A 22,119-nucleotide genomic window follows, 5' to 3' on the forward strand; every position below is an offset into this window, starting at 1 on the left:
AGTGTTTGCAACGATAGTGGATGTTTCACTGGGCAAGGAGACAAAAACAAGTGCTCTGCCACATGGAAAAGTACACCAAGGTCCTTCCCCTTGGTTTCCCTCACTTGCATTAGTTTGAAATTCCACTGTCCTTAAAACACCAATTGTCAAACTTCTCCACGGATGGGCTAACACTAGCTTCTTACTCTGCCCTCTCCACTTCCAGTTAATAGTTGGGATCTTAAATAGCCAATAGTAGGCTTAGATCTAAGAAGGAATTGAGACCAGGCTTAGTGGGTATAAGGAGCCCTGGTGGTACACTGGTTAAGCGCTTGGCTGCTAACTGAAAGGTCAGTGATTTGAACCCACCAGCCACTCCATAGGAGAAAGATGTGGCAATCTGCTTCCATCAAGATTTACAGCCCTGGAAGCCCTATGAGGTAGTTCAGTTCTATCCTACAGGATTGCTGTGAGTTGGAACTGATTCGATGGCAGTGGGTATAGTGGGTATAACATGAGTATATGCTACAAATAAAATCACTCTTTTACCCATTCCCTTGGTGCAAATTATTGAAACCCCTTTATACTCTGTTTACATCATCATTGCAGAGCACAATTATTAGTACTTAAGGCATCCTTATAACTGAACTGTTGAAAAATTATCACTGGGTTTCTGGCTTTCTGGAGCATATGAAACCTCACCTTGGTGTAGATACCGTGGCCTGATGAGCTGAGTGTTGACCTAGGTCCCGGAGCACTTTGCAATTACCCCAGCTTTGTAGCTAACCCATGGCATGGCATGTGGCAAGTTTCTGCCTGCCTTTGTCCATGTAACTACCCTGACTTGCCCACCAGGGCCCGCTTTGCCCTTGCAAGTAAGTCTCTATACTGCTGTTAGTACATGGTTCTAAAGTGCTGATTCAGTGTGTGGGCCTGTTCCTCTCCTACTTAGATATGACTAGAAAGGGGTGTTTTGCTTCAGTGGGCTCCAGGAACAAATAATAAAAAGTACAGCAAGTACAAGGCTGAGGACAGATCAGCACACTCTTATCAGTCATCTGAAATATGCACAGCCTTTCCAAGACAAATATGGACTCCTGTTTCTAGGAAAACACCAAAAAGTACTTATCAATTACCCTGCATACAGTTTATGGAAAAAGACAACATGAGGCTACTCCGAAAACCAGGGCAAAGCAGATTCCTTTGGGCAACAGACAGCTGAGTGGCATGCGTTAGCAACGCTGCCCAGTCCCAGACGGTGGCCTGGGACTAGTCCATGAGCCTTTCTTCCCCATCATGTGATTGCGGCACCCCTCGCCCGGTACCCTGGCCACCAGCTCATGTGAGAAGAAGCCTATTAGTTTGGTGTGTTCCCACTGAATGCCCACATACCTCACTCTTCTTCCTGACCCATTGCAAATCCGGAGATGGCTCTCCTGAAGAGATTTCTAGAAAAATAGGGTGTGAGCAAGTGACAGTCTAGTTGTAAGGACAGTAACAGGAGTCACCATGGGTGGGGACCCACATTCTATTAAGCCCAGGTTTGGTGGGCGGGCTTTTACTTGACCTTCACAGCAGTTTTGTGGAGTAGATGGCATCATCTCCATTTTATAAAGAAAATTGGAACTGAGGGGGAAAGAAGTTAACTGACTTGTCCATGATCACACAGCTAGAAAATTGGCAGAGGCAGGCTTCTAATTCAAAACTGAAGTCTTTAACCGCTATCTTAAAGAGCATTCACAGGTGGTAATACTGTAGTTTAATCCTGGTCACTAAATTTAGAGTATGTTTTGTGTGATGTGATGTGGTGCTTTGAGACGAGGAAGAGAAATCATTTGAACTGTAACTCTTCACTTCTTTGCCTTTTGTCCATTTACCGCCCCAGGACTCAAGCACAGAGGGTACGGAAGCCGCGTTGCTGCATGGGGCCCCAGGGGCTGCTTCCTCGCTATTCTGAGAGCCAGGCAGAAGGGCAGGAGCAGCTCTTCAAATTGACAGACAACATACAAGATGAATTGTAAGTTGGAGCCATGGGAAACCAGCCTTGCTGGTACACTGAGTTAGTTGTCTCTTCTTCTGTCTTTTTGAGTCTGAAAAGTTTCCACTGACCCAAGTATCATCATGCCTCTGACACCTTGGAACCAGTCAAAGGATTCCTTGTCTCTGGTGTTCAATAGGTTTAGGTATAACTAGCATTTACTCAAAGCAGTGGTTCTCAAACTGTGTTCCGTATCAGAAACTTGGCGAGTGTTTTTGATTGATTGTTTTCTCTAAAAACTGGCAGTCTTTTTCTAGTTAGTTCCGAGAGAAAAGATAATGGCTAAAGTGTTCTCAATTTTAAGGAGTTTTTTTTTTTCCCCAGTAAAATTTTCTTAAATTTTGGTGTCCTACGATTTGCTGAGGAGCCCTGGTGATGCAGTAGTTAAGCACTCTACTGCGAACCAGAAGGTTGGCTGTTCAAACGCACCAGCCATTCCGTGGGAGGAAAATGTGGCAGTCTGCTTCCCTAAAGATTTACAGCCTTGGAAACCCTATGGGGCAGTTCTGCTCTGTCCTGTAGGGTCACTGTGAGTCAGAATTGACTCGATGACCAATGGGTTTATTGTTTGCTAGCAAAACGAAACAGATAAACATAGCAAACAACTAGTAGTTGAAAATTTGGGCACTGTGATTTTCTTAAGATTGTTTTCTTACTCTTTGAATGTGGAGACTTATATTCCTGGGATTTTGAGGTATTTTCCATTAGTGAAATTATTTCTAGTTGATATGGTAGAATTAAACTATCTTAAGATATTCTACAGAGGCCCTTCTAGCGTACAGCGCTCCGTAGCCTGAATAGGTGTTAGAACTTCAAGACCAGAGAAAGCAATTTGTTATGCCTGGTGAGTAGCAAAGTGCTGGTTTAATTTCTTTTAATGTTTATTTATCTCCTTTAAGGCAAAGCAAGCTAGGGAGGGTTCTGGGGCCTGTGAATGTTGTGGTCAGTGGAAGCATGTCTGGAGTAGAGACTAACTGCCAGGATAGCCCTCAGTGTCATTGTTAGCAACCGTGTTAGGCTGACCTCAGCTCGTATTTTCTTAGCAGTACTTGAATGGAGACATCAAAAATCAAATCCAGAATTCATTGGTTGCTTGCTGGATAACATGGCATCTTCCTATATCTGTTTTGTGTAACCAAATTCCCTTCATTGTTATTGGAAGGTCTCTTGATAATGGCCGTGTACTATGTCATTAATGGACCCTACTGTGGCACTAACAATTGAGTGCTCGACTACTAGCGGTTCAGACCGACCCTGAGCCACCTCACAAGGCAGGACTGGCAGTCTGCTTCCAGAAGGCCACAGCTTTGAAAACCCTCTGGAGCAGTTCTAGTCTGCACATATGGGGCCTCCAGGAGTCAAAATTGATTGGATGGCAAATAACAACTGTTCTAGTCTCGACTCAGCCCCTGTCATCACTCTGATATCCTGTACAGTTTCACTCCAGAGAAGACTTTGTATTCCTGCCTTTTTCGGGCGGGGATTTAGTGCCACTGCTGCCCTTTATACCACTTTGCTGATGGGACTTTTTTGGCCTTTGGATCAGAGGCCCAGAGAGCCACTCCTCAGGCCTAGCAGGGCACAGTGCAGAACCTACTAGAATGGTGGCCTCATGAGGGCCGGGATTTCTGTCTGCTCCATTCACCTTCAGCTTCCAGAGTAGTGCCTCACACACAGTAGCACTCGATAAATATTTGTCGAATGAATGATAGATGGATGGTTGCAGTTTAGCGTTTGCGTTAATATGTGTCCACTTTTCAGCCTTTTCAGAGGTTTTTTTGGTCAGTGGTTAAATGAGATTATAAACTATTGTCTTGCGCTTTTAATTTCACCTTCATCCACCCCCATTCAAGTTGCCTCATTCTTGCAAAATTCATTTTTAGTAGAGTGACATGTTTCAAAAAACACAAGGGAGAGATCATGTTAATGCAGCCAACATAGGATGGCTCACAGTGAGATGTCCACACTGAAACAGAGCTGGACTAAAAATGCCATCAGTAAACCAGATTTCGTTAAACTCTTGAAATTCTTGTGAACTAGGAGAAGACATTGGCGTGAATGAATTTTGACTCTAAAGATGAAAACCATGTGTCTCCACCCAAGTTTGTGGGTTAGATCTTTCCAGTGAATGTTGACGGCGGCATGTGGCCACCGTCTTTTTCAGTGGTACCAGGAGGAAGTCATCAGCAAACCTGGCCAATGTGTCTCAGAAGTATCTTCACTTCTCAGGCCAGGTCTCCGTGGTGACATGAGCATCCGAATCATCACTTTGCAAGAAAGGGGTTTTCAGGAAAAGCACACGAGTACCAAATTATACCTCTGACTTTTATCCTAGAAGTGTAATTAAAAGCATGTTTAAAGACCTAATTATTTGCATATTTTCCTTCAGAGTTAACCCCTTAAAAGGGTCTTTAATACCTTGCTCTACTGTTCTAACTAAATGTTTCCATATTTTTTTCCAGTTAGGCTCACTGTTTCACTTCTGGAAAATATTGTGTAATTACTTCCTGATGCAGTTAAAACCCCATAAAGTCCCCGGTGGCATGGTTACTTCAACTTTGTTCTCCCAGATTGAGTTTCACTTAATTTTTGCATTTCTTTAATTAATTCGTATTAAAAAAAGATAGTTGCTGACATATGATATAAGGTCCGACAAGCTGAAAAGGCTTCCGTTTCAAATTAATCAAATGTTTTCTCTGGTATGTTGCAGAATTACTATTGATTGCAATTTTCCTCCATTTTGGTTTTGAGATAGAATCCTGGGCTAAGATGATGTTAAAGTAAAATTTGTCCTACATGGTTCAATTAATTTTGCTTTGTAACTGATGTCTAATTTATGTGTAGTTTCTCATTTTTATTTAAAAAAAAATGTACCTATTTTATTTCTAATACTTCATCAGAGACCCAGTTACATACTAGAATTGTAAGCGCTACAGTAGCTCTTACCTTTTCAAAATAAATGCTCAGGAGCAACCCACATGACCTAAGAAACTGCTCTAATGTGCTGTTTTCTGGAGTTGATTTGACAATTAGGTTGCATTTTTTAAAACGTAGCTTTAGAAAATAACATTGGTGAAAGTTGTTTTTTAGTTTTTTTTAATGCAGAAAAGTACAAAAAAGAGAACAAAAATAACCTATAAGTAAAACCCACCAGCCAGATACCACCTTTCTCTTTTTAATGAAATGAATTCATGCACATGGTTAGCACACTCAAAAAGTACAGGAAGAAAATCAACAGAGAAGTTCTCCCTTCTTGCCCTCTTTGTAAAGATGCTGTTTACAGGACTTTGAATCTTGCCTGCCCTCCTGAGAAATTGCATATACAGAGGGAGAGACTAGTGCACCAAGACAGTATAGCCCCTTCCACATTTACAATAGGGAGCTTAGACCTTCTGTCACTGTGTAATATAATCTTGGAGTTCTTTCCATATATACTGCTGTTTTAACCTGAATTATTAGTTTAATTTATTTTATCTCTCTTCTTGTGTGAGCCATTTCCACAATCAGAATTTATTTTTGGAGCACAAGTATTGGTTCTAATAGCATATAATTATAACTGTAAGCCTTTTAAAAACCAAACTCTTTGCCATCGAGTCGATTCCAGTTTATAGCCACCCTGTAGGACAGAGTAGGACTGCCCCATAGGGTTTCCAAGGAGTGCCTGGTAGATTTGAACTGCTGACCTTTTGGTTAGCAGCCGTAGCTCTTAACTACTACCCCACCAGGGTTTCCGTAAGCCTTATAGTAATATATATAATCTCAAACAGAAGAACTGGCCCTTTTAAGGAGTGTTGTAGAATTCATTAGCTTCCATTTTCTAGCCCAGAAGACAGTCTATCAATAACCAGTGACGCTTAGGAAATCTGACATTCTTGAATACGCCCCTGAATTAGAACTTGCATTTGGTGGATTACCCAACTATTCAAATAAAAGTTAATGACTGCTAAGTTGTCGATAGGTTAAATTGAGAGTTCTGAGAGAATTCTTTCACTTTACTATTGGGTGAAATAACATCCACCATCCGAAGCTGTGTGTGCACTGCCAATTCTGTTGGGCCTTGTGATGCAATTTTCCTGTCAGTTTCTGAGACTACCTGACACATTTGCTGTCTCCTACTATGTGCCAGGACGAAGAAGAAATTTGCTCTGTCCTCAGTGAGTTCCCAGGCTAGCAGGGGAAAGACTATTATGAACTGCCTGTAAAGGAGCCCTGGCGGCTCAGTGGTTAAGCACTCTCCTGTGACCAAAAGGTTGGTGGTTTGAATCCACTATCCGCTCTGAGGGAGAAGATACGGCAGTCTGGTTCCGTAAAGATTTGCAGCCTTGGAAAACCTATGGGGCAGTTCTGCTCTGTCCTGTAGGGTCACTATGAGTTGGAATTAACTCGGTAGCAACAGATTTTGGTTTTTTATAACAGCATCACTATCGTAATAGAAGTATGAATAGTGTGTTATGGGGCCACGGAGGGGAAGTGATTGCTTGCTGTCTAGAAAGCCAGGGAAGGCTTCCCAGAGAAGGCTGTGGACCCTAGACCTGGTCCTATAGGATGAGAAGGAGTGTGCCCAGGAGAGGAGGGGTTAAGGCACGTAGCATTGAGAAGTGTTGGCAAAGGCATGAAGGGAAAAGTGTTAATGACCTGTCAGGAGAATTCTGGTTCGCCCAGTGAAGCAGCAGCGGAGGGGAGGAGCTGGGTTTGTAAAACTGGAAAGCACTTTACAAGGGCAGATGCTGAAGGCCTTTCCTTAAAGGCCACGGTAAGGAGCTCACCTCTCCCGTTGGCAGTGACGAGATTTTGAAGGAGTGTACACAAAACTACATGTTTAAAATGTTACCTTGAAGGCAACAGAGAAATGGATCAGAGTTGCAAGAATGGAGGCAGGAAGCCAGCTAGAGGCACTTGGGTTGATCTAGGTGCAAGGGGATGAGGCCTGAACACGACAGAGGAGTGAAGATGACCGGAAGGGGACAGAGGTGAGGGGTGTGAGTGAGGAGGAGACTGGCTGCCTACTGTGTGGGGTGGGGACATGCTGACTGAGCTGGGTGATGCTAGAGGAGGAGAGAAGTGGAGAAGAAATGAGAGCTCGGCCGTGGACGTGCTGAGTGGGAGGCGCTTGTGGGACGTGTGTGGAGGTGGCCTGCAGGGGCTGGTGCCTGGAGTGGCCAGGCACAGACGTGGATGTGGGACTCACAGATGGGTGGAAGTGATGCCCGGGGTGGATGAGTGCGCAGGAGCACTTATGGTGGAAGGCGACTTGAAATGCTTCTGATTTTGAAACCACTCCAAAGTGAGTAGACTATAGATATAAAAATAGAGTTAATAAAGCAAAAAAATTAAAGAGTAGGAGGAAAAGAAAAGGTAGTTGAGACAATTGCTTGATGGTTTCCTCTTTCCCAGAGGAGAAATCAATGCAAGACTTCTTTTGTGTGTGTCCTGTGAGAGACCAATTAGAGACACCCTCTCTCCAATGTGCTGATGAGGGGATTGGTAGACTTGCAAGGGCATCCACTCCACAGACTCGGGATAACATGGCATCTTTGCTTAACAGTAGAAGAAAGTAACAATAGCCACCATTGACTGAGTATCTTCTCTGTGCTGGGTGCCTCTATGAGCTCTTATCACAGTGGCCTTGCAGACTAGGCATCATGACCCTCCTTCTACAGAGAAGGACAGGGATACTCTGAGCAAAGCCATCTGGCATCAAGGCCTGGCTGGCTTAGATGGCAAGTCTTCCATGTGACTCAGAGAGAGCAGTAATAGTACCTGCCCCAGATTGAAAGAACCCAAGGTATTGTTGATGTTACCATGGGTGCTATTGAGAATACCCCCCATGGTGTTTGTGGTCTATGGATATTGTGATAGAGGGTTCTACTTCTGTGGCATTTAATCTTGCCAGATTCGTCCACTATTCACACCCGTCATCTTGGAGAATAGTGTAAGCCATGAGCCACAGCCTTCCTTTCTCTCAGAAGTTTTCTGACAGTGATTACAAGGTCAGAGGGTCCCCTTTCTGTCCTTATGGGAAAAAAAAAAGAGAACAAATGAAGTTTAAAAAAATTGCATAAAAACACCGGTGAATAGGCAAATGTATAGAGAACAAAATTTATTAATTGTTACCGGGGGTGGGCAGGAGGAAGGACGAAAGGAAGCCAACGCCCGGGAGACTCAGCTTCTGTTGGGGCTGACGGAAGAAACTTGGAAATGGCGATGGTTGAACATGATGAACATAGTGCCACTGAACTGTGTGTGAGAAGATTGTGGAAATGGCAGATGTTTTGTTGCCTGTATATTTATCACAATTTAAAAAAAAGACTGGTTATTTAGAACCAATTATAGCAACCTAAAATGTGTCAAAAGGAAAAAAGAGGAAGGCCCTCAGCGAGATGGGTTGACACAGTGGCTGCAACAGTGGGCTCAAGCGTAGCACCAAGTATGAGGATGGCGCAGGACCTGGTGGCAGTTCATTCTGTGGTATGTGGTGTCGCTATGAGTCGGAACTGACTGACGGCACCTAACAACAACAAAATGTGTCAAAGAACACCGGGGTCTTCCCTGACTCTCTTTATACAAGGAGGAAGCTAACCTGGGCGCTTTGTGTTTCTGGCCACTTGTTCTCATTTTCCTTTGCTCTGAGTTAATAACAGATCAGAGAGTAGAAGGATGTACTCTGGATCAACCTGAGACAATGTTTGCTTTCTCCTCTGTGTCATCCATGAGGTTTTCTAATAGTCACTTACCCATGGGCCAAAAGTAAGTCTTGGGTGAAGCTCAGTTTTTGGGGGTGAAGAGCGGATGCCCAGAGTCCAGACTCCACTGGTAAAGCAGCCTAAGCAGCAGTAGGTGCTGTCGCCCTGCTGATGTAACCAGGGGCCTCTCCAGTAAAGGCAGTGAACACCCATGGCTTTGAAGAAAAAAAGAAACAGATGGAGCAGATAGCAGAGGAGGTGAGCTGAAGTGCTCTGCTTTCGCCTCGCTCTTCTTGTCACCTGAGTTCCGGTCTCTCTCACAGAGTGATGAGTTTGGGGTTGGTTTCCATTAGAGGAAGGTACCAGTTTGGAGCTCAGTTTTTATTATCCTTTGATGTGGTTTCCAGATTTTGTTAAAAAGTCGTAACTATGACACCCACAGCTTTGGTCTTTGGTTATGGAAGGGCTGGGGAAGTGTCAGGAGGACAGTAAACAGATGGAGCTCCCCCAGCCTCCTTGGGGGACCTGGCACTCTCGCTGTGGCTTCACTGTCCCCACGTCTCCTGCCAAGGCCATGCAGAAATGACTGCCTCACTTCCTCTCAGTTATACCCTCGGCACTGATCTTTTACTTGTGATTTGAAAAGTCTTAAGAATATTTCATGTAAATATCCAAAAAATGTTATCATCAGCAGGACTTTCAGGTTGTAACTGGACCCTGGACATACAGAGTAGAGATCTGGGCAGATCAACAAGCTGCTCTTTCCCCCTTACATTTTTGTATGGCCATGAGTTCTTTTGACCTTCCTAATAACTCCACGAAAGATAAACTGAACCACAAAGCAGGCAAGAGGCTTGGCCAGAGTCGCAGACTGTCAGGGTTTCCCGGCTTCGGTGTGCCCTCTCTTTCCGGGGGTCCAGTGTCTCAGCCCAAAACCACCCTGCCTCCAGACAGCTCTGGCCTGATTGAGGGCTTGTGCCATCTGCGGTGTCCTGGAAAGGAGGCTATTTTAGACCCTATAAAAGTGTTCTAATATGGAAAGTGCACTAATAATGTCAGCCACTAGGGCCCATATCGGGGTAAGAGCAGCTGCCCCACGGAAACGCCTTGCCCTCTCTAGAGTCTGTGCATAAATGTCAGCCGTAATGGGTGCCGAAGGCGTGGGGAGGTGGCAAGGGTGACTGGGATAGAAATGTCTGTCTTGGTGCTGGGCTGGAGGGAAGACAGTGGAATCCCACTGGGAGGTTTTATGCACAGCCCTGCTCTTACCCCGATGGCACTGGCCACCTTTGGGGGACACCTTTGAAGGCCATTGCAGTCTCAGCTGCCATGCCCCTGGCACCTCTGTACTCAGATGCTGTAGGTCGTTTTCTGGTTTTTATGCTAGTTTTGGGGGGCGGGGGGAGTGGACCTGAGCTGTGTGCAAGTTCCAGCTAGCCCAGAATGCTTCCCACTGCGACTGTGTTCTGTTGCTTTCTCCTCCTCCTGTCTCTCTCCAGCTCTCCCTGTTCCCCTCTTTCCTTCCCCTGGGCCGGCTATTTTAGATTCCACTGTGTTGATGAGGTGATAACGCTGCCCTTGGTGCTGTCAGAGCTGGGAAGTGAGAAAGTCTGTGCTAAGTGGCCTGAGCCCTGAAAGCTGCTGGTATTTCTAATTTTGGCTTTGAGACTTTACAAGTCTACATTCTTGGCATTGCCAACCGGTTAGAGCAGAACAATAAGCCCCAATTTTTGTTATGGGAGGCAGTAATTAAAATGGCAGCTGGAACAAGGCAGAGACTTCCTGAGGACTTATAGGGTGGCCAACTCCGTGGTGGGTCCTTGGGAAGTACAAGGGGTGTTAAGATATGGACCCCACTCTTAGGGGGCTTACAGCTTAGTTGGAGAGCTGAGATACTTGTCCGGGAAACATAAAAAGACCAAGTAAGTGTTTGGCTGGCTTTTGAAGGTAAATGCAAGTAAGTATTCAAGAGTAGAGAAGGGGGTAGAGTATTTAGGAAAAGCCTCCTGGATGGGCAGGACTTAGACTCGGCAAGAAGGAGGCCGTGGCTCCCCGTGGAGTGCTTTCCAAGTCCAGAGGTGCCCAAGCCCCAGCGCCTGCTGGGACTGATAGGAGAGCAGCCGTCCACAGCAGGCGGCCCTCTCATGCCACGCACACTTCAGCCATCACATTGGAGTGTTTTGCAACTGCCAACCCAGGAACAAAGCTATCTTGGGACCCTGGTCCCAGAGCAGTTCCAGGTGGAGCCTTGGCTCCAAGCAAATAGTTTGGAAATTCCCCTCAGGACATCAAATCCCAGGGGGCTGGAGCTCGACAGCCAGCCTGTTGTCAGCTCTCCGGATTCTCAGTATTCATCCGTCTGCTCACCCTGCCGTCTGACGTCGCAGCCCCATTGTGGAGGGCTGTCACAAGACACAGTGGAGGCAGCCAGGCTTGGGAGACCTGTCACAACGGATTCCAAGTTCACTGCTCTTCATTCAGTAGCCCAGCCGAGAGGTTTGAAGCGCATAAATTTCCACTTTAAATCTGTAAGCTCCATGGAAGAGGAATTTGATTTTCTTTTTTCCGAGTGGCCCTAAAGCTCCTAGAAGTAACGACTGAAAGTTATGAAAGCCAGGATTACAGCTTCATCTACAAAGACGTTTTCTGCTGTTAGCATCTTCCCAAAGTGGAATGGTGGTCTCATGAGTTCCCTGTCACCCGAGGCATTGGGCAGAGACCATGTTAGGAAGGGTGCAGACACAGGAGAGCAAGTGTTCTCCTGGTGTGCCACCTGTTCCCGCCGTACAATTTGGTAAACCTGTTTAGTTCTGCTCTCTCCCAGGTCAGCAGGAAACTTTCTCAGCTGCCACTTCAGTTTAGCATTTAAAAGCATTCTATTTTCTTCCTTTATTTTGTCAGACAAAGCATTGTTACAGTTTCCCCTAAGCCTTAGACTATCTAAAAACTCACTAGAAACACCCCACAAAATACATTTCCAGATGTCAGTTGTTTCTGTTGTTGATGGTTCACTAACATTTAAGGAGCACACCCTGTGTCAGTGTGCTGTGTGCCTTACCCATGGGCCTCTCAACAATGCTGCCAGGTCAATAACCATTTTATTCTTAATTTACAAATGAGGAAACTGAGGCTCAGAGAACTAAGCCACCTGCCCAAAAGGTAGTAAGCGAGGGAGCTTGGACTCAAGCTCAGGTGTTTGGAGGGAGCCCAGCACTCACCCTGGGCCTGCACCCCCTTTCCATGGCTCAGCGACAAGGAGCAACGTGACCGACTTCGGAGAGGAGAAGCTGTGTGTCATTCCTCTTTGTCCTCCCTCCCGTTGCAGCTTCATAGCTGTGGAGAACATCGATAGCTACTGTGTGCTCATCTCCTCCAAAGCTGTGTACTTCCTGAAGAGTGGAGACTATGTCGATCGAGAGGCCATTTTCCTAGAAGTCAAATACGACGACCTCTACCACTGCCTCGTCTCCAAAGACCACGGGAAGGTGTATGTGCAGGTGACCAAAAAAGCTGTGAACACAAGTAGCGGAGTGTCCATCCCAGGACCTTCTCACCAGAAACCCATGGTGAGTACACACCTGACTTATCTGCTTGCCCCTCCTGAGTGGGCGCATTGCAGTGGGTCGAGGGGTAGAGGGCTGTCTGAACTCCGCTGCCTGCTTAGCTCTTTTCAGCAGTCCTTCATTTTGAAGGTGTAGGCTGGGCAGCTATTAATCCCCAGGGATACTGCTTCTTAATCCTGATTTAGAAGGCACCCTCCCAGGCCTACCACGGATGACCCTGGGTCATTACTCTGCATGTGTGCCTCAGTTACCCACTGGTACAATATGGGTAATAATGCCCACTCTAGTTCATCGTGAGGACCAATACCATGATGCATAGTTTTTGTTTCTTTTTTTTATTCCTAAAAGGTAATATTTCAATTCATTGAATCCAAGAAGGTGTTAGCTTGTGTGCACACTGGCTTCTCTGTTGTTTCTTGTGTAACAATGGAGACTGTTAACTTTTTTCTGTGCAAAGAAACAAGTTTGTAAGTATATACCTTGCCTTTATAGGGTATGAGGTATTGTTATAGAAAGACTTAAATGGTAAAATCCCTATTAATAACTAACATTCACTAAGGGCTCACTGCGTGCAGGTATATGCTAAGTACTTTTTATGGATTATTTGATGCTGTCCTGTCACTGTCCCCACTTTACTGTTAAGGGGGCTTGGTGAAGACAGGTGACTTGCCTGTGAAAGCCAACCACAGGAAGGAGCTGAGGTTCAGTACCAGGCACTCTGACCCCAGAGTTCTGCCACCTCCACCCAGAGGGACTGTGGGCACAGCAGAAGCAGGTGAGGGAAGACAGACCCTTTTGTAGCCATCGTCTGACTTGGTGGCTTTTCATGAAGCCTACATATTAGCCCTGCTCATTTTACACCTGGATGCTGGAAGCTCCAAGCCTGCCCTCAAGAATGGGTGTAATTAAATGGTCCTGCTTATCTCTGGGTCCTTTCTACATATTACAAACAGCAACCAGCCTTTTGGGACCTCTTTTCTCAGGGATCCCTTGACCGTCTCCTGCCCAGGAATGCACTTGAGTTACTTTGCCTGGTGCAGGCTTCCCTGGGGTCACTGGCATGGCCATACCATGGGCTTGAATTAGGGCTGGTGGGTAGAGAAAATTAATTGGATCAGAATTAACTGGACTAACCGGACTGGACAGGGCTCTCTAGTCCAGTTAACTGATCCAAAGGTCTGGGGTAAATCCCTGGAATCTGCATTTTTAACATATTTTCTAAGTCCAGCCCATAATCACCGGACATGTAGGAATCCCTGCAATTCAGACCCAGTTCCAGGTCTGAGTTGGAGAGGAGCTCAGTGAGGCAAGGCCAAGAGCAAAAATCAAGGCTTGTACCTTTGGCATTCAAATCTAAACTCTGTGTTGGCCAAAGAGGGAAGACCAATAAGAAGACGATTGCCTTGAGGCTTTTCTCATCAAGAACACTCCAGAGTTTACTCACCTTGAAAGGGGCACAAGTATATTTGAGCTAGCCTCTCTGAAAAGGAACTTGTAGAAACACATACACTTTTGGGTGTTATTTTTCTCTACCCACCAGCCCTAACTCAAGCCCATGGTGTGGCTATGCCAGTGACCCAAGGGGAGCCTGTACAAGGCAAAGCAAACTCAGTTGGACTAGAGAGCCCTGGCAAACCCTGGTGGTGTAGTGGTTAAGTGCTACAGCTGCTAACCAAAAGGTCAGCAGTTTGAATCCGCCAGGTGCTCCTTCAAAACTCTATGGGGCAGTTCTACTCTGTCTTATAGGGTCACTATGAGTCGGAGTCGACTCAGCAGCAATGGGTTTAGAGAGTCCTGGAAATCCATATCTCTTAAAAGTGTAACTAACCATACTTATTCTGATAGGCCATGAGGCGGGGGACTGCTGCCTGGGTGAATTTTGGTTGCCCACGTACTGTGATTCTGTTTGGTTTTCCCACCTCGGGGGCAGGTTACTCATTCTGCTCTGCTCTTCAGGTCCATGTGAAATCCGAAGTCCTCGCTGTCAAATTATCACAAGAAATAAACTATGCAAAGAGCCTTTACTATGAACAGCAACTTATGTTAAGACTCAATGAAAATCAAGAGCAGCTGGAGCTGGACTCCTGAAAAATGCCAACTGCTGGAGATGGACGCTCCCGGACACAAACCCCAGTCCACTCGGGAGGAAAGAGGCCCATACTCTTGGCTTAAATTAAAGGCAGAACCAGAATAAGGTGTGGGGGAAAGATATCAAGGAACAAGAGAAAGTAAACGCTGATGGGGAAAGATACAAGTGGAAAGCGTATTAATGGGGGGAGGTGCTTTCAATAATGGGGGAGTAATTTTTAAAAGATATTGGTTGAATAACGTAAAAAAAAAAAAAGTACTGAGATGAATCTAATTTTTAGATTGCCCTGTATTTTGTTAACATGTATATATGTACAACTATGTGTTTGTAAATACTTAGGAATGTCTCTAAACAGGGCCTATGATATGCGTAAAGGTTTGTTAACTGTAAAGTAATTTAAAATTATATTGAATCTCGTATTGCACTAACTCTACACATCTAATTCAGGGTATTCTCTATAGAAAGACATTCTTGAAAGCTGAAGAATGGTTGTGTCTTAGTTTTGAAAACTAAAGTATTCACAGTAAAGTAGATTGAAGTGAGATCCAATGTATTCAAGAGTGATGCCTCTGAACCCCATGGTTGTCCAGGCTGGAGCTGTGAGCCAAAGTCCTCAGAACTAGAGCTGGCCCTGCAGAAGGAAATGTAGGAGAGTGTGTTGGTAGCCCATCTTTTATTTCTCAACCCCATTTTAAAGATTGTTCTTAGATTATCATGAATTGTTTTTTTATCTTTCTCTTTGGCTTTCTCCTGACTAGTCTTGCCAAACTTTGAGGTAAAATATGTTACCACATGCACAAAAGACCATTAGCATTATCATTTTTCTTGGGTTATGATTCGAGAGGGTCACTTTGAAACATTGAAACATTGTTGATTTAGAAGGAAAAAAAAAAAATTCTCATTGAACTATTTGTTTGAAGCTATCAAAAATCCGTAATAAGAATACTCTTCTTTCTGGGTAACAGCAACAACGGAGAAGGTTCTAGAAATGCTTTTTGTTTTAATAAAGCTACATGCCGGCACTAGAGCATCACAGCCCCAGTGGACTCAGTGATGGTAACATAGGACAAGAAGGGGAGGAAGAGAGTCTCAGAAAAGGGAATACAATTTGAGTATTAAAAAGCTGTTTTGTAAGCTTTTCATGGAACCAAGAGTCACCTCTTGCCCTTAATGTCCTTTTTGGCCAAAGCATCTCTTGTCCTTGGTTTTAAATCCCAGTCAGTAGGAAGCCCTGGTATGTGTGCCCTGTACTTCTTGGGTCAGCTTGGGTCTTGTTTTTGGTGTTTCCTTTTTCTGTAAGGAATAAGCAAATGAAGAGAAAGAAAGAAAACAAAGGCCTCACACCAGAGTGAATAAGTTGCCTTGTGATTTTTATTTTTTTATTTTTAAATAAAGCTAATTCGATGGCACTGGGGTTTTTTGGGTTAATCAATTTCTACAGCCTGTCACATGTAGGTAGCCAGGATCTGAGATGACTCAGCAGATGAGTGGATGTGTACAAGTATTGGGTGCTGATAACTCATGACCCAAATCTTTCCAAGACACAAATGAAGCCAATCTGCTGTATGTGTGTGTGCGTGCGCGCGCGCTGCACATGTGCGTTCATGTGTGCGTGCTCAAAGAGAATGGGAGGGAGCTTCGGTGGAAGTGCTTTAGCTAGTGTTTTTAAGGATCAGGAATCCCAAGGTCTGTATAGTCTTCACTGAACTCTAAGTGGATTGTAAAACTGAAACTTGGTTTTTGAAAGGTTGGAGTGATTGTTGCCGGGTGGTCGTCACACCTGTGTGGGCTCCCAAATACAAGATGCACAGCAGGATAGCCAAGTGTTAACTCCTCCAGGTCCTCCTCACCAGCCTCCCTCCCTGCACCCCACGAGTTTGGCTTGGGGTTTTTGTCATCGGTAACCCACTGCCTGAGATCATGTCCTCTTAAAGATGAGACCCTCAGAAGGGTTGTTTGCTTCCATCAGTGAGCCTGGACGGAGTCATTTGAAATTTCTTTACCCGGTTAAAGAGCTTAGTTTTACTAAAGTCTGCCTTCTACCCCCAGCAGCAACTGGGCAGCCTCAGACCTGGCTGCAGAAAGTCCGCTGAGTGCCGCACTGTGGAACGGTGCTCCCAGGAGATTCCAAAGAGGTGCTCAGATGCCCTCCCCCCAGGGCTCCTTCTAATTTTAATCAGCTCTTTAAATAGTTGACCGTCTCTTCCAATTGCACAACCACTGCTATCTCTGACATTTGTACCTTAGAAGAAACAGATGATAAAATGGGATCCCAAAATCAAATGGGGTGGGGCGGGGTGGGTAGTGGGAAGGCAACTGAGAACTTCTCAAGCTCTCCGCTGTCCTCACAGCCCTCACTCCAGGCCTGGGGATAACGTTTCAGGGGCTGTAGACATAGTTCTCCGATTCCCCAGGAAAAACCCAAACCTTAGGAGGAAACAAGCCCTGCCCTTGGCCTCTCAACTGCCCATTTCTTTTTAAATTGAGATTTGGCCATGATGTCTGAGATTCTGTTATGATAATTTCTGCTGATTTTCATTCTGTCTCAAATGCACAACTCCTCTTTGAAAAAAAAAAAAATTTTTTTTTTTTTGAGTGAAATAAATTGAATAAGGAGAAATAGGGTAAAGAGAAATTAGAAGCCGTCCCAGCTCCCTGAGCCAGTACAGTTGGCCAAGCCATCGCTGCCTAACCAGAGCCGCGTTTCTTTGCCCACTGGAAAAGCTAGCCAGAGGTCAGCGTCTCTCCACACCCCTGAGGTGGTCACCGTGAAATGAAAAACAGAAAAGCGGCCTCTTCCCTAGCCCCAGTGTCTTGCTGTTTGGTGGGTACTCACCTCAATGTTCAGAAGGCTTCAGGGCCACCTTGTTTTTAAGTATCATCTGTGCCTCAAAACACCATAGTAGCTGCTTGGTAAAGTTCTGAAAATAAATCTCTGGTTCTCCACTGTGTAAACACTATTACAATCAACAATCTGTTAAGACTTTAATCTGTTTCTTATATCAGAGTCGCCATTTTCTTCCTGTGGAATAAAATGTTTTGTTGACTTCCCAGATACGTTCTTTGTTTTCTCCTGGTTTCTTGGTGTTCCATACATTCTAGAACCGTTGCCAGTGACAAATACCAAACTAATTACAACATTTACAATAAAATGCAGCCTCTCCCCTCGTCACCACTCCAAGGAAGCACGGTACTAGGGCAAACCCCACACCTTGAATAAATACTTCCAAGAAGAACAAACAGCACTTTCTGTTCTCCAGAGCCTGGGTATGCTTGCTGCTCCTCACCCCATCCCAAACAGGAGGGCCACGGACAACCTCAAGGGTACTGGTCTAAGCCTTGGCTGGAAAGAAGTCATCATTTGCTGAGATGGGGAGGCCTTTGGAGCAGGTGTGGAGGGACTGAGCAGGAGCTCACTTGGGGCTTCTTAAGTTCAAGGTGCCCACTAGACATCCACATGGGCAACAATTGTGAGGATGATGTAGGACCGGGCAGTGTTTCCCTCTGTTGTACAGAGGGTCGCTATGAGTGAGAACTGACTTTATAGCACTTAACAACAACAACAAGTGGGAGAGAGGGAGCCCTGGTAGTGCAGTGGTTGAAGTGCTCGGCTGCTAACCAAAAGGTCGGCGGTTAGAATCCACCAAACACTCTGCAGGAGAAAGATGTGGCATTCTGCTTCTGTAAAGATTTACAGCCTTGGAAACCCTGTGGGGCAGTTCTGCTGTGCCCTACAGGGTCACCATGAGTTGGAATTGACAGCATTGGGAGAGATGGTGGAAGGGATAGTTAACACCACAAGATGATAGCACAACTAGAATATTACAGGGATTCATTGGGGCATTGGGACAGTGTTTGATGACACTCTAGGGCTTAAAGATACCTTTGGCATAGAAAGGGTGTGCATGTGACATCTTCCATTTCCTCTGCCAAGTTTAGTGTGCCAAGTTGCAGGTACCAATTCACTACAAAGACCAAATTTCATACCCAGCTCTTTAGACCAAGTATGTTATTTCTAACAATGCAAAATCAATGTGATGTTTGATACTTACTAGGACACTGTGCATCTTAGGACCCTGAGAACAGGTATTTAGAAGCTCCTGAAGTGCTTTCTGAAGCACAAATCCAAACATGTTCATTATTATTTAGAAGTTTTGATAAACCCCAAAGAGCACTTGTTTAAAAATTTGGGGTTGAGATTTCACCTACATCTTCAAGGGTTCTGGAGAACTATTGCTAATCCAAACCGTATTTCTCTGGCGAAGATTTATCCAGGCAACGATTAAAGAGAAATCATAGAGACCAAGGAAATAAGGAACTTGTTGCTAAATAATCTGGCTGAAAGTTTTAAAAATAAAATTTTAAACCTTTTACGTAAATATGAAGCAAAAATATAATTTTGCATATATGTTACTGGTTGCAATGTTTTCCCTTTTTGCTTGTCCCGCCATACTCCTCTCTCTACTCCACCCCAAAATTAACAACCTTGTATATTACCCATATTCTTACTATGCTCATATAATTACATAACAGACACATATACAAAACCAAACCCGCTGCCATTGAGTCGATTCCGACTCATAGCGACCCTGTAGGGCAGAGCAGAACTGCCCCATAGAGTTTCCAAGGAGTGCCTGGCGGATTCGAACTGCTGACCTTTTGGTTAGCAGCCGTAGCACTTAACCACTATGCCATCAGGGTTTCCGACATATACATAGGTATGCATATTCATGGGGTCCCTGAGTGGTTCAAACAGTTAACATAGTCAGCTACTAACTGAAAATTTGGAGGTTTGAATCCTCCCAGAGGGGCTTCTGAAGAAAGGCCTGGTGTTCTACACCTACTCATTTATCAACTATCTCGTTATCCAACATTCTGCATGTAGGACAATAGTAAAAAATCTACTATCCGACTAATTTGCGCAGTAACTGACCCTGCTGACCCAAGCACCCTCACAGCACAGGGCACTTGGAAGGAGTGGTGCCACCCCTGGGGTATTTAACCCCAGTCTGGAACCTGCAGGGCATCCGACACTCCAGCTCCTCCTGGCTTGTGCCTCCCCTCCACCCACCATGCCTCACCCCCCACCTGGTGGTCATCTCGCACACAGGCACCATTCAGTAGCCACCGGGAGTGGGGTGTGGGTGGCAGTTGGCACATCTGCAGAGCCACACCGTGGCTGAGGCCACAATGCACTTCCCAGCCCATGCAGCCCTGCTTCCCGCACCAAGTGCACTGCAGAGCTAGAGCTGGGGCACCGGGTGGCTGAGGATGCCCACCCATCAGCCCGAAGCATGGTTTCAGATCCCAGCAAGCAGAGCAAGCGCAAGCCTGTGACTGTCACAAGTACAGAGGGGCCGTAACTGCCCAGCCTGCCAGGGGAGGCTGAGGCAGAAAATTGCAAGTATTTCTCATAACGACCTGGTCTTTGGAACCTAACCATGTCAAGGAGTGGGTGTACTTCCAAAAAATCAGCCATTGAAAATTCCGTGGAGCACAGTTCTACCCTAATACACGTGAGGCTGCCATGAGTTGGATGGACTCAGTGGCAGCTAGTACTGGTATGCACATTCATAAATAGTTTACCATCATTTGTTTTTACGAGGATGGTATCATTTTATATATACTTTTTTGCAACTTGCTCTTTTCACTCAGTGTTATATATAACCAGCCAGTTGCCATGGGGTGGATTCCAACTCATGGCAACCCCATGTGTTGCAGAGTAGAACTGTGTTCCATAGGGGTTTTAAGGTTATGACTTTTTAGAAGGCCTTTCTTCTATAGCTCTAATTCATACATTCATTTCTATAGCTCTGATTCATTCTCTTAAATGGCTCCATAGTAATTGATGATGTAAATGTTCTATAATTTACTCAACCATTCCTGAAATGATGGACATTCAATTAGCTTTCAGTTTACTCCACCCTGCCTCCCAAGAGCAACACTACAATAAACATCCTCCTATTTTTTTTTTATTTATGTGCTGGAAACCCTGGTGGTGAAGTGGTTAAGAGCTATGGCTGCTAACCAAAAGGTCGGCAGTTCAAATCCACCAGGCTCCCCTTGGAAATCCTGGGGGCAGTTCTACTCTACTCTGTCCTATAGGGTCGCTATGAGTCAGAATTGACTGGACGGCAACAGGTTTGGGTTTTTTTTGTTTGTTTATTTATGTGCTAGTTTTATTTCTCAGCATATTACCAGGAGTTGATTGTAGTCTAAGGTTGTATGAAAGATCGCTTTCCGAAAGTGCTGGTGGGAATGTGAAGGGCTGCAGTCATGTATCCTACATCTCTACCAGAAATGTTTACCCATTTGTTGAGTACAAAATGACATATCATTGTTACTTTGTTTTTCATTTCCATATAGTAGTGAATACGACTGTCTTTTTTTTTGTTGGCATTTGGATTTACTCTTAGGAATAGCTGCTGAATTATAATAAATGCCTTTTCAACATCTATTATTATGTTCATATTGTTTTTCTCCCTTAATTTTTTTTTATATGTAATCTTTTATGTTGATAGATTTCCCAATACAGAACCACTCTTATATCCCAGGAATAAACCCCATTTGGTCAAAATGTGTTCATCTGCATGGATTGGACTGGACAATGGATTAGAGAGGGACGCTGGTGAGGAGTGAGCTTCTTGGATCAGGTGGACACTTGAGACTATGTTGGCATCTCCTGCCTGGAGGGGAGATGAGAGGGTGGGGGGTGGTTAGAAACTGGCGAAATGGACACGAAAAGAGAGAGTGGAGGGAGAGAGCGGGCTGTCTCATTAGGGGGAGAGTAATGGGAGTGTGTAGCAAGGTGTATATGGGTTTTTGTGTGAGAGACTGACTTGATTTGTAAACTTTCACTTAAAGCACAGTAAAAATTATATTAAAAAAAAAAAAGTGTTCATCTGTTATCCTTTGGATACATTCCCTGGTTAGTGTTGCTAATATTTCAAGTCTTTGCATCTTTAAAGTGAGATGGGTCTATAATTTTCTTTTTTCATAGTATCTTCATCAGGTTTTGCATTTAAAATTAATGCTGCTTTCATCAAATGAATTGTGGAAATTTCCACCATCTTCTGTGGCCTGGAATAGTTAAGTTACACTTGAATTTTCTGTCTTAGGTTTTAAAGGCTAGATAAAAGCCAGCTGTAAGCCCATCAGGTTCTGGAATCATTTTCAGTGGTTCCCTTTAATCATCATCCCATTGTTTCCTCTGGTAATCAGAGCGGTCAAGCTTTTCATTTCTTCATAAGTCAATTTTAGTAATTTATACTTGATTTTTAAAACCATCCAATTCCTTTATGTTTTTTAATTTATTGCCATACAGTTGCATGCATTTTTTAATAATTTATTTTAATACCTCTTGTATCTGATTATTTCTCCTTGCATATTTTCATCTTTTTTGTCATAAGTAGGTTTTTAAGGAGGTTGTTTTTTTCAAAGAATTTGTTTTGGATTTGTTACTTTTTATTATCCTATTGATTGCATCTTTAATCTTTTATTCCCTCTACATGGTTTGTTTTATTTTACTGTTCTTTTCTTGCTTCCTGAAATGAATGCTTTGTTTTGTTTGATTATGGTTTTTTTACCTTTCTTCTTGCATAATGATGGCATTCTTAGGCTATAGATTTTCTTCAGAATACAGCTTTGTCTATCCCATAGATTTTGGTATCAAGTGTTCTTTTCATTGTGCTCTAGTTTTAATTTTACTTTTGATTTCTTCTTTGACCTAAGGGTTACACAGAAATATGTTTATGAAATTCCAAATAT

At 44.3% G+C, this 22,119-nt stretch overlaps 1 protein-coding gene across 10 annotated transcripts in view; it reads left to right on the top strand.

Moving 5' to 3' along the window:
- The window catches only part of VPS13D (vacuolar protein sorting 13 homolog D), a 273,955-nt gene extending 256,550 nt beyond the window's left edge, over nt 1-17,405 (top strand). For 9 of the 10 annotated variants that reach the window (XM_064281295.1, XM_064281297.1, XM_064281296.1 and 6 more), the window contains 3 exons: nt 1,865-1,996; nt 12,026-12,266; nt 14,220-17,405. In XM_064281295.1, the coding sequence (XP_064137365.1) occupies nt 1,865-1,996; nt 12,026-12,266; nt 14,220-14,351 (505 nt within the window). In that variant the 3' untranslated portion in view covers nt 14,352-17,405. The remainder of the gene's footprint in view (nt 1-1,864; nt 1,997-12,025; nt 12,267-14,219) is intronic. The other variant, XM_064281302.1, reaches the window with a different exon arrangement.
- Nucleotides 17,406-22,119: the final 4,714 nt, after the last annotated feature.

This window comes from Loxodonta africana, chromosome 3 (assembly GCF_030014295.1).
Source record: "Loxodonta africana isolate mLoxAfr1 chromosome 3, mLoxAfr1.hap2, whole genome shotgun sequence".
Classification (NCBI taxonomy): Eukaryota; Metazoa; Chordata; class Mammalia; order Proboscidea; family Elephantidae; genus Loxodonta; species Loxodonta africana.